We start from the raw sequence: 16,053 nt of genomic DNA on the forward strand, positions 1-16,053 counted from the left end.
GCTGCATAAATTGACAGCGCTATATAAGTACCTGTAATAAATTCCACTGAGACTGGTTAGAAATAGAATTATTTTTTAAAGTGGTTGTAAATCTCAGACATGAAATATGAACAAAGGTTATCCCTCCATAGGGTGTAGTTGTCTCAATCCAGAGCACAAAGTGTCATTTCAGTCTGCTGCCTTGTTCCTCTGCTATCAGTATTAATCACTTCTGACAAGTTTTCCTGACACCAATAGAAAAATGGTGACAGGGATGGATCTCCAGCTGATTGACAGCCTCAGCTCTGTTACCGTGCACAGTGTGGAGGGGAGTGTTTCCCTTCCGTCCACTCAGCACTCACGCTCTGCAGAGCTCAGTGTGGAGAGTTCTAACGTCAGCTCTCTGCCCCCTTTTTTTCTGGCAGCTCTATAAGCTTTATAAATTCACTTTGTACAGATGTAGAGGAGAGAAACTACAGATAAACAGGTATAACTAGGTGGATTTGTTTCATCTCTGTGTATCACCTGAGGCCAGTGACTTCATTAGGTATACAGTGGGGCAAAAAAGTATTTAGTCAGCCACCAATTGTGCAAGTTCTCCCACTTAAAAAGATGAGAGAGGCCTGTAATTGGCATCATAGGTAGACCTCAACTATGAGAGACAAAATGAGAAAAAAAATCCAGACAATCACATTGGCTGATTTGGAAAGAATTTATTTGCAAATTATGGTGGAAAATAAGTATTTGGTCACCTACAAACAAGCAAGATTTCTGGCTCTCACAGACCTGTACCTTCTTCTTTAAGAGGTCATAGGCTTTGTATTAAACTGAATAAAGTTGTCCATACACTGACTGAAATTTGGCCAATCTCTGCTGGACTGGACAAATTTCAATCAGTGTATGGCCAGCTGCAGTTTAATACAAAGAGTTTCCAATAGTGTTTGGGCTTCCCTACTTGACAGAAGTTGATTGTTTAAGTGGATTTGCAACTATACACATAACTAGCCTTATAACTGCCCCTTCCCCTCCCCCCAACACCTATTCTAACTAACCTGTGTAAGATCTATACACTTACTTATATTCAGACTGCTCCAGTCCAGCCGCATGATCTCCCTTGTGCCAATCAGTGGAGGCGGCAGGCGACAGGAGAGAGCACTCTAACAATAGCTAGAAAAGTCTGTAGCAGAGACGCCACTCATAGGCTTTAATGGTCTATTCACTGTCAGCACTCCCTCCTCTCCCTGAAGCTGAACTGGTTAACAAAGGGGAACCAGATTACATAATTGTATAAAAGCAGCAACAACAATACATACATCTTTCTCACACAGGTTAGATAGCATAGGTGTTAGGAGGAGGGAGGGGGTAGTTTTAAGACTAGTTAGGTGTAAGCTGAAAGTCTACTTTAATCAACATCCATGGATGGGACATATTGGAAAATGTTCCATCGATCAGCAGTTGTAGCTATTGATCAGTGTATTCTGAAAGCAGCGGGCACCGCTGCCAGAATAATACTGTTCCAGCAAAGGGAAATGTTGGGTTTACATATTCTTTAAGGCATTGTGTACATAGGTAACAGAATCAAAGCAAGCAAAATGCAAGTGGGAGAATGCATGATTTCAGATGTGTTAAGAAAAACTAATAACATTTAGGATGTGATTTTGATTCTTTTAACAATCTTGGTTTTGAGTTTGATGTATTTGGTCACCAGATGTTACTGATAAATAGTGTTTGGTTTTACAAGGTCACTTCAATTCAAACAGATTGCACATACATGCTCTGCACTGGCAATGTTTTACAATGTGTTCCCATTGACACCAATACAAGAGACAAAATGACTGGAAAAGTCAAGTTGCATCTTAAAAAATAAAAAACAACATAACACAAGCCAATGCATAGCACAGAGTGTGGCAAGTTTCCCTCAAGTTGCAAAAAATCTGAGAAGAAAAAAAAAACTGACACTCTGGACCAAAATCCTAAAGAACAGGGATCCGATTATTAAATCCAGCAACAGATGTATACAATCCTTTACTTGAGATGCTCCTTATCATAGAAACACGTAGGCCCGGAAGAGTCAGTTCTCAAGACAGGCCAGTCACAAAGAAAGCTTTCTGTGTTATAATGGTGCAGGAAACTAGTGTGAGTGTCATGCACCATATCAACAAAGTAGACTACTGTATCTGCAGCGCCTCTTCTAGTTTTCATTTTAAAATGGAATAGAAACTGGTGTGGGTTCCACCCATAATTAACAAAAGGATTGTGAGTTTTCAATATAGAAAACTGCTAAAGATCCGGACCAGATTGGACCCGGTGTACACAATTTGAACTGTCAATGTTTCTCAATGTAAATGTTCAGTGGGGACACCTCAGCCTGGGACACAACCGACTTGATGAAGTTAAGTTTACATCAGAAGCCCCGCTTCACATCAGAGGTTCGCCCATCACGTCAGATGTTCCCCACCATGTCAGAGGTCCCCCTTCACATCAGACAAGCATATAGTATCGCCAGCGCACCATGGATTCTCAAAATAACATCCCAATATTTATTAAAGCGATCACATAACAGAGGTAAAAGTGTAATGTCTTGATGCCCCACTGGATCCCTTCATCAGAGTTGCAACATTGCTTGATGAAGGGATCCCTTCATGCCCCCCCTATATATGAGTCCACCCATCACAGACCCCTCTCATTGCACAGCCCCCTCTTTAAATCAGAGCCCTAACTTTTTGTTCCAGCATTGCAGCACAGGGAAGTAGTTGGGTGAGGTTTGGATCAGACGTATCCTCCAGAATGGGATGGGGGGACCAGCATGCCACGCCATGGCTAATTATGATACTGATCCAGGGCAAACTGGGCTACATGCTCGAAGCACCCCAGGGGAACATAGACAGCACCCTGGTTGAAAAACAATGGTCTGGAAAATGCATTGGTGGAAGTCTAACAATTATACATTAACCATACTGTTAAGTCTAGGTGATCTCACAGTTAGGTATGTTGCTTCACACAATTTCTACTACAGAGATAACATCAATTGAAAACTGATTCAAAAATTACAGATTGCAGTCCCTCATGTAGAAGTAAAAATGCTCCTAAATTTGGATCTCACCATGATTTCCATCTGCCTCCAATCATCTTCTAGATCAGCCATTGCTTTTATCCAGAAATTGCTGCATTTATTGTATCGCTTTCCTTGAAACCAGAATTGGCGCAGCCATTCAAATTCAACCTAATTGGAGATATATTGTTTTAGTGCAGTTGACAACTATTGTATAATTCAAACATTCAAAAAATTTTGCACACATTAAATGCACATAGGAGTTTTTCAAAATGTTAACATTTTGAGTTGTTATTGTAAGTTTACTTGTAAATAATTTTTGATGGAGTCTCACACTTCTAGTTATATAGTTATATTGAAAAAAGACACGTCCATCAAAGTCAACCAAAAGATAAAAATAAATATATTTAAAACTTGAATTTCACAGAACCCTAAACCTGCACCTGATCCAGAGTATGGTAAAAAAAGAAAACCATTTAAATTCTAATTTGCCCCAGCAAGGAAAAAAAAATCCTCCCTGTATACTCCCTATATCAACAATATATGGTGTTATTTCTTTTTTATATATGGGTTTAAATGCACATCGTATGTGCATCATATGTAGCTTGCTACATTTCACTGCTGTTACTTCAGACAAATAGAGTGATTCCTTATCAATGATCTTAAAGTAAACAACTTTGCACCAAGTTTACAATGCTGACCATTTGTGCATTTACACTAGGTCATAATAGCAACCTTAATCTCCTCATCTCAAGAGAGAATAAAATCAGTTCATCTCAGTTATCTTTCATAATCTTTAATAGCTGAGATCCTCCAAATCCCTTGTTTAGGTTGCAATATTAACAATTTGGGAATACTATTTACATTAATCTAGTAACATACATATACATCTGCTTGAATAAAAGTAGTAAGTCAAGTGTAGCGCTGCTGGAGTGTGTGGTGGTGTGCGAAAAACGATGTGATTTTTGAGATACACTAAATATATATATATATATATATATATATATATATATATATATATATATTTATATATATATACAGTATATATACACACATCTTCTAAACATTCATAGAGTATTAAATGTTCTCATGCTTATTCATTTTATTCTCATGTTTTCTGCTTCTTGGTTTTGTTTGATTGTACCTGTAGGGTAAGCACTTTTACATTCACTCTTTACACCAGAGTCCCCAAAGTTTTTCTTTACATTAGAGTCCACAGGGCTCCCCCCTTACAGTGCGATAAGAGAGAACTCTGCAGACCCTGATGTAAAGGGGAACACTGCATACCATGATGTAAGGGGGGAAACTTCGGACTCTGGTGTATAGAGGAATTCTGATGTAAGCGGGTCACTGGTCACCAGCACCCCCCCCCCCCAAATCTACAGAGTTCCTCTTACATGAGAGTCCACATTGCTCCCCCTTACTTTAGCATCCCTCCTTACATCAGAGTCCCCAAGTTCCTCCTTACATCAGAGTCTGCAGAGCTCCCCCTTACTGGGCAAGGGGGGAATTCTGTGGACCCTGATGTAAGGGGAACACTGTGGACTTTGGTGTAAAGTGGAACTCTGAGGTAAGGGGGTCTCTGGTCACCAGAGCCCCCTCCCCCCCTTACATCATCATCCACAAAGGGAATACACTATGGTAAGGGGAGATACTGATGTAAAAGGAAAGAGAGGACACTGATATAATGGGAAACCTTTGTATTTGTGTCCTTACCTCCCCCTTTTAATCAGGGACCCCTTAGAGACTCTGTTTGGCAGATGGTAAGGCAGTCTCTCTGTGGCATGGAGCTTTCAGGCACTGATCTCTGTAACTGTAAATTGTCTGATGCAGGCCAGGGCACTGAAAGCAGGATCTTCCTCTTCTTCTGCTCCCCCTCCTTCCAGTCTATTTCAAAAGGGTGGAAAAGCCACCAGGTGGTGGAGAGATGTAAACTGAAGTGACCTGGGGGGAAGACTGAGGAGGGAGGTGGAAGCAGCAGCATGATACAGACTGCCAGAGCTCCGAGCTCAGCTGATCAGAAATTGCCTGATATCAGAGCTACAAATACACTGTGTTCAGATGGCCGGTAACTCTGCTATAGGGGGGTTCTGACCCCTCCTTATCTACGTCCCTGTCATTGGCCCATTACTTTCCGTGCGTGAAGAAAAAATGTTTGCACTCCTGCGCCGGACTCCACAATGACAGTAACCATACATAGATAGCCCATGAAATGCACGCCTTGCTGCCCTTAACGGACCAGGGGAATCCAAATGAACTGCATGCAAAAAGACAAAGGCACATCATAAGAAATACAGCAAGGTCCAATCTCCCTGAAAGGTGCCTGGTCGGAGACTGTAGACCTCCAAATGGCTGACGCGTTTCGAGGCAATGCCTCTTCCTCAGAGCAGCTACCAACATGATCTGTGTCCTCTCCACAATGAACTGCAAATAAAGGGTGGATGCTAAGCTGCCCCACCTGTGAGCAGGGATAGCAGATATGTTTGTTGTTTAAAGTGAGGCCATAAAGCCCACATAGTTTAGCAAAAATCATGAGTTGGTTAATTTAATACAATAATCATAAGGTACCCAGTGTAGTACATACAAGAATAATAACTGTACGTTCAAACTCCAAAAAAGTATATTTTCATCAGTATTGTTAAGATCATGTAAGATTCTCTCAACAACAAAGTAATATATATATAATGCCGCCAAAGAAACTGAGCTTCCCCCATCCTCTGGATCTCTCTACCCCAATTTATCAGACTATCGCCTACTCTGCTCACTTTTAGGAGATCTCTGAAAACCTCTCCAGGGAAGCCTATCCTTCCCTCAGCTAATAATGGAATCTTCTACTCCTACCAGTCCATCTCCCACAGTTACTACGTTTTGTAACACTAGCCCCTCCCTATTAGATTGTAAGCTCCAAGGAGCAAGGACCTCCTAACCCTCTTTTATTGAACTGTATTGTTGCTGTATTGTCTCCCGGTATATTGTAAAGCACTGAGCAAACTGTTGGCGCTATATAAATCCTCTATAATAATAATAATAATATACTTTCCATGCATGGTCTGTTCTTTTTGGGTGGCTAGGCCTATTTTAAGATGAGGGCCTGGATCTGCAGCTCCAATAGCCCCTAAATTATTTCAGACCTGATAGTTACCCTTGTGTTTCTTGATTTCCACCTAAGAATCAATATATACCAACTTTCACCCAATAGTCAGAAGTTCCTACCAATGGCCCAGTGCTAGAAAGATCTAAAGCAGAACTCCAGCTGTACAAAAAATAATGCCTGGGGACTGGAAACTCAGGCACTTTGCACTTTCACCCGAGGGCAGAGAGAGTGTTTCATGTCACAACTTAGAACTTAAAAAGGACTTTTCCTCTTTGCTCTTATGGGTGGACGGAAAAGCAGGGAATAAAAGGAAGGCAAGTAACTGGGAAAAGTGACAGCTGAGGGAACCTGTTGCTTTACCCTGTACTGGCAAAACAAAGGTTCACTTTAAGAACCTGAATTGGCAGTCAAGCTGCTACCCACCTCAGCAGTTAATAAGTTCACTAACTCCTAATTAAAACAATAAACGTTATGCTTCTTTATTTAGACTGTCACCTACCCTCCTCACCTTTAGGCGCACCCTGAAAACCCATCTCTTCAGGGAAGCCTACCCCACCCTCACCTAACTGCCGATCTCCTCCACTCCTCCTACCACTCCATCCCCCACAGCCACTTCCTCCTGTGCCACTATCCCCTCCCTCCTAGATTGCAAGCTCGAAAGAGCAGGGCCCTTGAACCCCTCATGTATTGTTTGTTGCTGTATTGTCTCATGTTCTGTCCCCCACTATAATGTACAATGCTGAGCAAACCTTTTTGGCGCTATATAAATACTGTAAAATAATAATGTTTCTTTGTCAATACCAGAATCCAATGTTATCTTACCTCATTGTGAATCTCCTCTGCTTGCTTTATAACAGTTACTTCCGCTGGCTTCAACACTTTTTCCCCAGTACTGGGAATCACCACAAGATTCTCAAGAGCAGTTTTACATCTTATTTTTATATAATTTAGTGTACCTGTAGAACACTATTAAGATAAACAAACAAAAACAAGTTAAAAAAGAAAACCTAATACTATGCAAAGGAAAGCAATCATCAGTATGAAACATATTAAATACACTGATCAACATCAAGATTTACATCTTAAAGTATGAAACACAATGTAATATCTTAAACGTCGAGCAGAACTCCAGAAAAAAAAATCCCCTGACTTGTGCTTTGAACAAACAAATGCCCTCTAAGGATGATTTTCCTAGGGCAACATTGCTGCTGCTTCAAAAAAAAAAAAAAAAAAAAATCATAGTTTAGTTCATGCTGGAAAGACACTGTGAATGGACAAGGGAAAGGAAAGGAAGGGTCAACAACAGGGCCCCTTCACTATATAAGAGTCACAGTTCTGACTGTGCAATTTTGCGTAAATTAAACTATAATTTTTACTTTACACATAAGTGATCTGAACATAGTATAAGCATCATTAGAGAGAACAGGTAACTTGTTTGTACACAGCATAGGTAGAAAAAAAAAATCTTTCCTTAAGTTCTGATTAAGTGAAATATAACATTTAGCCATACCCCAAAGTGCATACCTCTTATACTAACAGAAATATGATGATAGACATTATGTTATGCTGCACTTGATGGTTTGATGACATGGGGTGTCTGGAGTAGTATGTCACAATATGCCATGGCACCTGAATGTGGCCATATTAAAAGGTTCTCGGGTTGCAGTCATGTCTCTTGATTTGTTCTATGTTGCTATATTATTTCCTGATTGTTTTCTTTGACAAAATAGGAACACCATGGCAATTCTCCATCAACATGGCAACACAGAGTGCCGCCATGTTCTTCAAATCTAAAAGAAAAAAAATCTACACCACTCAATCTGGTGCCTTCTGTTTAGTCATTAAAACAGAGTAAACTCACAGCCCCCATCTTTGTTGCAGCCTATCCATTCAATTATGATGGCAGTTTATGCAATTCATGATATGTAAAGCAATGCACTTGTTTACCTAGAATTGTAAAATCTTGGACACGTCCCACTGATGCATACAACAGGCAATATTTAATAAGTAAGAAGTTACAAATTGGCTATAGGAACAGCGTACCTCAGCTACTCTGTGCGTGGAGCTGAAACGAGGCTGTGATCCAGCAATCACACAGTGCTGGTGGGTTTTATTCAGGTCACCTGTTGAACAAACCATAGGAAAAAACAAAGATACAATTGATCAGATACAGTTTCATTATATATCCTGAACAAGCATTATTATCAGATGTATGTAGTACCCAAGTTCATAAAAAAAAATATGGAAGCATCATTTTCTGTATCAGGACAGTACCCACTGGTACTAGAATCGCCTAGAAAAAGCAAAGAACAACTATTTCATTGCAGGGGTGTCTTGGAACCTATCCTAGCCTATTCTTTTGGCTGCAGCTCATTGCTCTTCTGAATAAGTTGTTTAGCTTGTACTCTACTTAAACACTAATTGTCAGTTGGGATCACGGTGTACTTCAATCAGCTATATCATACAAACTATTCCCAAAAATCTAAATTTTGCTGACTGTACTACAGAAATAAGTGACATGCTAGTTTGCAGTTACTGGTGACATGCAATATTTGTGATAAAAGTGTCCAGAGTGGTTTTGGAATATTGTATTAGTTAGTATTAATTTCCCTTGTAACTATTCACAAAAAATGATCTCCCAGCAGAAAATGACTGCCTTTGAAATGCTGTATACATGTTCCCTTCAGCAGGCTCTTTAGTGGCTGAAATCAGTCCAAGAGCCAAGTGAGGGTAAAGAGGTGTGAAAGGGTGCACCAATTTATCTTTATTTGTTGACTAGAACCAATCTATCTCCCTACATATACAAGGCTTTCTGAGAATGGCTGCAGGGCATTATTTATTCCTGCAAAGTGACTTTTGACACAGGGACAAAACAGGAGATGCCGTCTTAAAATGAGTGGCCGTAGGCCAAATGTTTGTGAGTTCGTTTAAACGCTGGGTGCCAGATGAAACTTGTTTCCCTGGCAACCCGCCTGTCAATCAAACGGCAAAAGAGATCTGCACCTGATCAGGAAATTTTCCATAAGCATTATATAAATCAAAGAGTTAATGCCACATTTTAATTCAGGAAATTAGATCATTATTTTATAATCTGCACTACTAAAATTTCATTGCTCCCCTCCATTCAAATTTAATATCATATTAATAGCAGAGGGAATCCTGGGAAATTCCATATAGGTAATGCACAAGAGATTAATAAGGACATTCTAAAATAAAAAAAATGAAAAAAAAAAAGGTTTTTCTTTTTATTATAGGATTTTTCCATGTGTTAAATACGGTATACTGAAGTACATTAACCAGCACAGCAACAGAGAAAATGCATGGCTGTCCAACATTTCTGAAGTCAGAAACACAGAAATTGCACTGTTCTGTACAATTCGTTTGTACATGTGTTGTTATTAAAGTAATGGCAACAAAGAGTACAGAATTTGGAACAAGCAGAGATAGAGTAACCAAGGATAAACATCAACAAATGATTAAGGCATCTTCGAGAGAGTAAGGCCTCTTATACTTGCTTCAAAATGTGGCATTTGACAAGATTTTTAAAGCACTCCATGCCACTCAAAGCATGTCACACTAAATACAATGGTTACCTTACAATCGTGTACACACTGTTGAGTTTGCTATGCTTCAGAAATTATACCGCTTATATGTCACTTTCATCATATTTGCAGCAGCTCAAAGCCCCCATAGAAATCTATGGCCTCGTTAACCCCTAGTTCACACCTATGCATTTTTTAAGTGCATTCTGCAGGAACACACTACAATTCATTTAACATGGTTTCCTATGGAGCTAGTTCACATCTGTGTGTTTTGAGACAGTGCATTTTTTGGAAAGGGTCAGGGACTTTTTTTCCCACAGCAGAGTATGAGGTACGTGTAATAGACTTTAATAGACCCACACTAAAAATGAAAGTGTTGCATTTTTGTTGCATTTTGCAGTTTTTTTGGCTAAAAGGAAATTCATGTAGTGAAGACAATTCTGTTCATGTAGTGAGACTTTGATGCAACTTTACACTCCCTGTCACTCAAGTAGCATCACATAGCATCAAAGTACTTCATGAACCTTTGTGTGTCCAAAGTCAAATGTCAGGGTTAAGGGCTAAGGTTAAATGTTAGGGTTAAATGTCAGGGTTAGATCTAAAGTTAGGGGTAGCGGTAATTGTTAAGGTTAGACCGCTAATAATTACTGCTACCCCTAACCCTAATGATTACCACCAACATGAACCCTAATGATTACCCCTAACTCTAAACCTAACCCTAACATTTAACCCTAATATTTTACCCTAACCCTGGCTCTCCACAAAGCAGGGGGAATCAGATTTGGGTAGGGCATAGAGAGAATCAGTGTGGCAGCAAATACAAAACTGTGGGTATCTCCTGCAGCAGCTGAAAGCCAGAAAGAGAGAAACTGGGTTACAGTTGCAGCAGAGAGCTGCACAGGGCATAATTCCTGTAACTGCCCCCCCCCCCCCCGAGCCAGTCATCCTCCCTGTCCTGCCCAAATCCAATTCCCCCTGCTGCTAGGATCTCCCTGTAAGCCCGGAATCTTGCAGGAGGATCAGCATACCCCCTTTTTGGCAGCCCTGCCTGGACCCATTCATTTGAATGCACAAGAGCAACAAGGGGTTTAATTCCTACTGCGGCAGCGAAGCAAAGCACTGCAGCCATAGAATGTGTACACCCCCAGCCAATGCCTCAGCAGCAACAGGGGGAGCAATTGGGGGGGGTTAAAAATGTGGCTTAGCCACTAGGTTGTATTGCCCCTCAATTGCAAGTGTAAATGAGGCCCATGATAACACTCACTAACTGCATCTACAGCTGCTGAGTGGTGCTTATAAAGTGCTAGCTGTGCTTTATGCTCACATCCAGACTGTGGTGTTCAGTATGAAGCAGTAAGAAGGTGAGCCGGGATTAGAGTGGGCAGGTATCAAACATGCGTGGGACTGATAAAGCAGGAAGACGAGTGGGGACAGGATTAAGGACCAAGCAGAAAACTGAGCAGTGGGGAATCAGCAGAGCAGATCATATCAGCAGATCAGGAGTTCAACATAATGGAGGATCAGAAGGAGTTCAGCAGAGCAGAGTTTCAGCAGACTGGAGGTTCAGCAGAGCGTGCGGGGTGTAGCTGAGATTACTACTGAGCAGGAGAGGGGGAGTAGGGTGGGTGCATGTTACTACCTAGCAGGAAGGGGGATACTTCTACAGACAGTAATGTACCGCTGAGCTTGGGGGGAGTGCGGCATGGGGAATAGGCTGGGGGGGGGCGTCTGCTGAGCCAGGAAACTGCAGAGCAGGGGGGACTTCTAAACCGGGAGATCTACTGAGCCAGGAAGCTGAAAATCTGGAGATCTGCTTGGGGGGGGGGGTATGGTACTAATAAGTCAGGAGACAGGTCAATGGGGATTACTAGCATTGATAAGCAGGTGCCTTCCAAAATGAAACCTCCAAAACATGTAGCTGAGGCTTGGAAAATGGTTTTGGGCACCTGAGCTGTTTGTCCCTCTATAGTATGGCTGTGGGCTGAGTATTTGCTACAAATATTTTTTGTCTAATTTGTTACTTTTATGATGCACTTATTTCATAAATCCATAAACCCGGGCCTCCTACCTCACACCCCCATGCTTTAGTGCATAGCTGTGATACCTTGGTACTTCTTCGATACACAGGGGACCTATGTTTTCCCTACTGTAAACCTGTTCGTGGTATGCTGTTTGGTGTTTTGATAGCTTGCTGTTGTATAGTTTTGCCATTTTCGATTTTGACTGGCTAATTGACTTTGAGGCTTTGATTGCCTCAGATACTGTTTATTTCTTATGGCTTATCTGATCTGTACAGTGTTACTAAACCCACAACAGTAAAATCAGTCTGTATATGCAGTAAAGCATGCTTGTTATACTCATTGTGGAACCTAAGGTTTTAATCCTCTGCATTGTATAGAAATGCTGTTTGATCCTGACTTCTCTGATCCTCACCTTCTTCCAGAGTCCCCCTCTTATCTCCTGATAAGACATATCATGTGGAATCACTCTGCACATGCTCAGTTTTGTGTGTAATGCTAGAGAGGTTTTTTTTTTCTTTCCTTGGGAGAGTGCATGTGATCAGCACAGGGCCAATCAGGACTGTCCAGACAGAGGTCAAGGGACCTGCATCTTCCTAGAGCAGAATGAAACTCCTCCTACAAGCTTTAACATGCTCGGCTGGACACCAATAGAAGTCTCAAGACTACTCTAACTGCTGATGAGAAAAGGTATTTAGCAGTTTATTAAAATAATTGTATTTCCATTTTCTGTGTACTGTGGGAGACCAGATAAAGTACTTTAATGGTAACTGTGTGCCACCTTAAGATTCCCATTGAGCTACTCCAAGCATTTCATTTTATTACGGTATGCCTTTACAAATTTCCCTGCTAAATGTGAAGGTTTGAATAGTCCCTTCAAGAGATCCATTATGTGGAGAGATGCCCTCACTCAGAACTGTGATATCTTCTTCACCCACCTTGCAGAGACACATCTCTACAAGGTTAACCCTCCACTGGTCTCCCATCATAAAATAGTTTTTCACCAATTTGGATTAAAAGAAAAAAGGGGGTGATGACTGAGGTCAAATACACTGTGTTCTTCTCTGAAAGCTTTGCGACAAGAATGGCAGATATATCATTCTCAGAACTATGCTGAACCGCTGCCCATTCACCATAGTCACTCTAAACTCCCCCCAACTCCAACCAATAGACCTGTTTGAATGCACTTATAAAAAGGGTGCATGCCCTCTTCCATGGTCACCTTATTCTATGTGGAGATTTTGATGAAGTGATAGACAACGCTGTGGAATCCACCAGCCTGACCAGGCAGAAATATAACACACTTTGTATAATCCTGAGAACTGAAGGCCTGTTTGATGTATGGAAAAGCTTGGAGATGGATCAGAGAGGGACTACACTTTCTTTTCTCAGGCACTACATGGGTATTCTAGGACTGACATGTTCCTGGGGGACAAAAACACATCACTCAGAAATAAGAGTATGGCAATTGAAAATATAACATGGTCTGACCATGATATATTGATGACAATTATATTCTACCCCCTGCAATATGGATATTGAACCCTTGCATCCTAGTTGACTGGTGGATTTTGTTGTCCGTAATGAGAATTCTGTCGCTGATGTCAATTCACTTTGGGCAGCTCATAAAGCTTATGAAGGGCATCTTTATTAAATTGGGGGCACAGGAGAAACATAGGAAGACAAAATTGATAACTGATTTACACAACAACATATGCATGCTGAAAACCCAAAACAAACAACAGTACACTCCTGATCATGATAAACAGTTGAAAACTTAACGCTAAAGTTGGCCCAGTGCTTTATTTCCCAATATGATCTGCACCTTACGAGGCTCAGACTGAACTTTTATGTGACAGCTATTAAGACTGGTGCCTCTTTGGTGAAATAGCCAAAACTAGAAGAAACAAAATAGTTTTGTCTTAGGCTTAGGGAATACTAAGCTTACCAATCCTGCTCATATTGGTAATCACTTTGCACAGTACTTTTCAGAACTCAACAATATTGCCTCTGCACATTTCCAACCTCCCCTATCATCTGAGCACAAACTTTTTTCTCTATCTACGCTTCACTTGCCTAAAATCTCTCCATTACAACTTATAAGTCTTTCTTCCTTTTTTCTGGCTTTAGAACAAAATGCTATTACTAAACTTCCACTGAATAAAGCATTGGGGTCAGATGGGTTGAGCAAAGAATATTATAAATCCTTTGCTCCCATCTTGACCCCCCCAACACCTTTTTGATCACACAGCAAAATCTGCCACATTTCCAAAGGAACCTCGAGGCCTTGGTAATAACATTGGGCAAACTTGAAAAATCTCCTACAACACCTGATAACTTCCATCCTATGTCACTTTTAAACACTGATTTTAAAATCTATGCAAACATTATTGCCTAATGCTTGGAGGATATCCTCCCCCATTGATCCACCCTGATCAAGTGGGTTTTGTGAATGGTTAGCAGACCTCTGCTGTCACTAGGCCAATTCTGAATCTACTGCAATGGGCAGAACTTGGTTTGGTGCCTTCCTTGCTTATCTCTCTGGATGCAGAGAATGCATTTGACCGAGTGCAATGGCAGTATTTGATGAAGGTATTGCATATGTCTGGCTTCTTGGGCTATATTGATAACACTATCCACATCAGACTTAACCCAAATGTTACAGGCTTTAAAGTAGGTACCAATGAGCATAAGATTGGCTCATATGCAAATGATGTTGTTTCAACCCTAACTAAACCTAAACCTGGTTTTGGTTCCAGCGGTCACTAGTCTGTTACATGACTTTGGCCAGATCTCCTCGTATAAGATCAACAATACTAAATCCTATATGCTACCTATTATGCCATCACCAAGTGTAAAAACTGTTATCTCTACATCTTTCTCCTGGGCCCCCAAGCTGACAAATATCTGGGGACCATATTGCTGACGCCTAGATCCTTGCTGACTCAGATTAACTGTGAGACTTTACTGCAATTCGTGAAACAGCGGACTGGTGAGCTTTCAAAACGCCAGGTCTCCTGGGCAGGAAGATCTGCAGTTTCTCAAATGGTTATTCTTCCAACAGTACTATATTACTTTATAATGCTCATATCATCATCTACTTGGGAAATTACAATTGGTTATCACTCAATTTATCCAGGGAAAGAAGAGGCATGAATTTAGGAATTCTATTCTCTACAGGCCCACATTTCTAGCTGGCATGGGCACCCCTAACATCAAAGCCTACCACCAAACGGCAATCTTAGACCAGCTGAAATTCTGGATATCATCCTCCGGTTTCCCCTTACCTTTTGAGATACAGGCAGCTCTCATGACCTGGAAAAATATTTGAACTTTCAACACAAACTCCTCTGGGTCATGCCCATTCTCCCTACCATTTTCTGTATCCATTTGGATGTCCACGGGACTTCGTATTATAGACCAGCCTTATGATGAGTTTGTGTTGTGGTCCTTTATGAGCCTGGTACTGTATATTGGTTGCCCTACCAGAGACTTTACTAAATCTACGTCTTTGATAGATCTTGAATTCCCTGCCACAGGAACGTCTCTTGTCAGCCTCAATATTCTTCTCCTTCTTTAATGCTCAACAAGCCCCAAGGATAGGCGTCTCTTATACTTACTATACTTTAACTCATGACTCCTTGCCAGACAAAAGGCATTCTATATGCCAATGGGAGGTGGACCACTGTCAATCATTCCAAACAGCCAATGGGCTCTGACTATGAGATTACTTCCTAAATTGTCCAATTGTGTCACACACACACTGGGAAACCTCCCTTAAAACTGACACACCAATGGTACTATACTCCTACTTAGCTATCCAGGATCTTTCCCTCTACCTCCACTGCATGCTGGAGAGATTGTGGGGATATCGCTACATGTATGGTGGGTGTGCCAGGTGGTTTCAAAATTCTAGAACTCTATCTTTTCCTTTATTTCTGATGTGACACAGATCCCTATTACTCCGGACCCAGCTATGGCACTACTGCTGTTGAACAATGAGCTATGGTCTACTGCACACAGAACCTTTATTATTTATTGTATAACTGCTGCCAGGAGATCTGGGGCGGCAACCTGGAAACAAAAGGATCCTCCTGAGTTCATATCTTTTGAGTGCAATTTAAACTTGCAAGAAGACTTTGAATCAATGTTTGACGTTAAAAGCTGTAAACAACAAAGGTCTTCTGGGCACAGTGGTTGACATGGAGGCGTCATAAAGTTTACACACCTGTTTTATAATGGGTATCTATAATGAGACAAACTCCACTAACTTTGAATTAAAGCATTCAATTGATGCTAGTTCTTAACGAACCCTACTTTACCAGTTTATTAATCATTTTATTACCAGCCTGTATAGACCCCTTCATT

The 16,053-nt window shown here is 41.0% G+C and overlaps 1 protein-coding gene across 1 annotated transcript in view; it reads right to left on the minus strand.

Moving 5' to 3' along the window:
* FTO (FTO alpha-ketoglutarate dependent dioxygenase) overlaps window positions 1-16,053 on the minus strand; it is a 604,671-nt gene that overhangs the window by 430,403 nt on the left and 158,215 nt on the right. The window contains exons 5-7 of the mRNA XM_089689844.1: window positions 8,169-8,248; window positions 6,948-7,091; window positions 3,083-3,202 (exon numbers count right to left, since the gene is read on the minus strand). Of these exons, the coding sequence (XP_089545970.1) occupies window positions 3,083-3,202; window positions 6,948-7,091; window positions 8,169-8,248 (344 nt within the window). The remainder of the gene's footprint in view (window positions 1-3,082; window positions 3,203-6,947; window positions 7,092-8,168; window positions 8,249-16,053) is intronic.

This window comes from Staurois parvus, unplaced genomic scaffold (genome assembly GCF_062004578.1).
Source record: "Staurois parvus isolate SC_StPar_1 unplaced genomic scaffold, SC_StPar_1.0 ptg000499l, whole genome shotgun sequence".
Lineage (NCBI taxonomy): Eukaryota > Metazoa > Chordata > Amphibia > Anura > Ranidae > Staurois > Staurois parvus.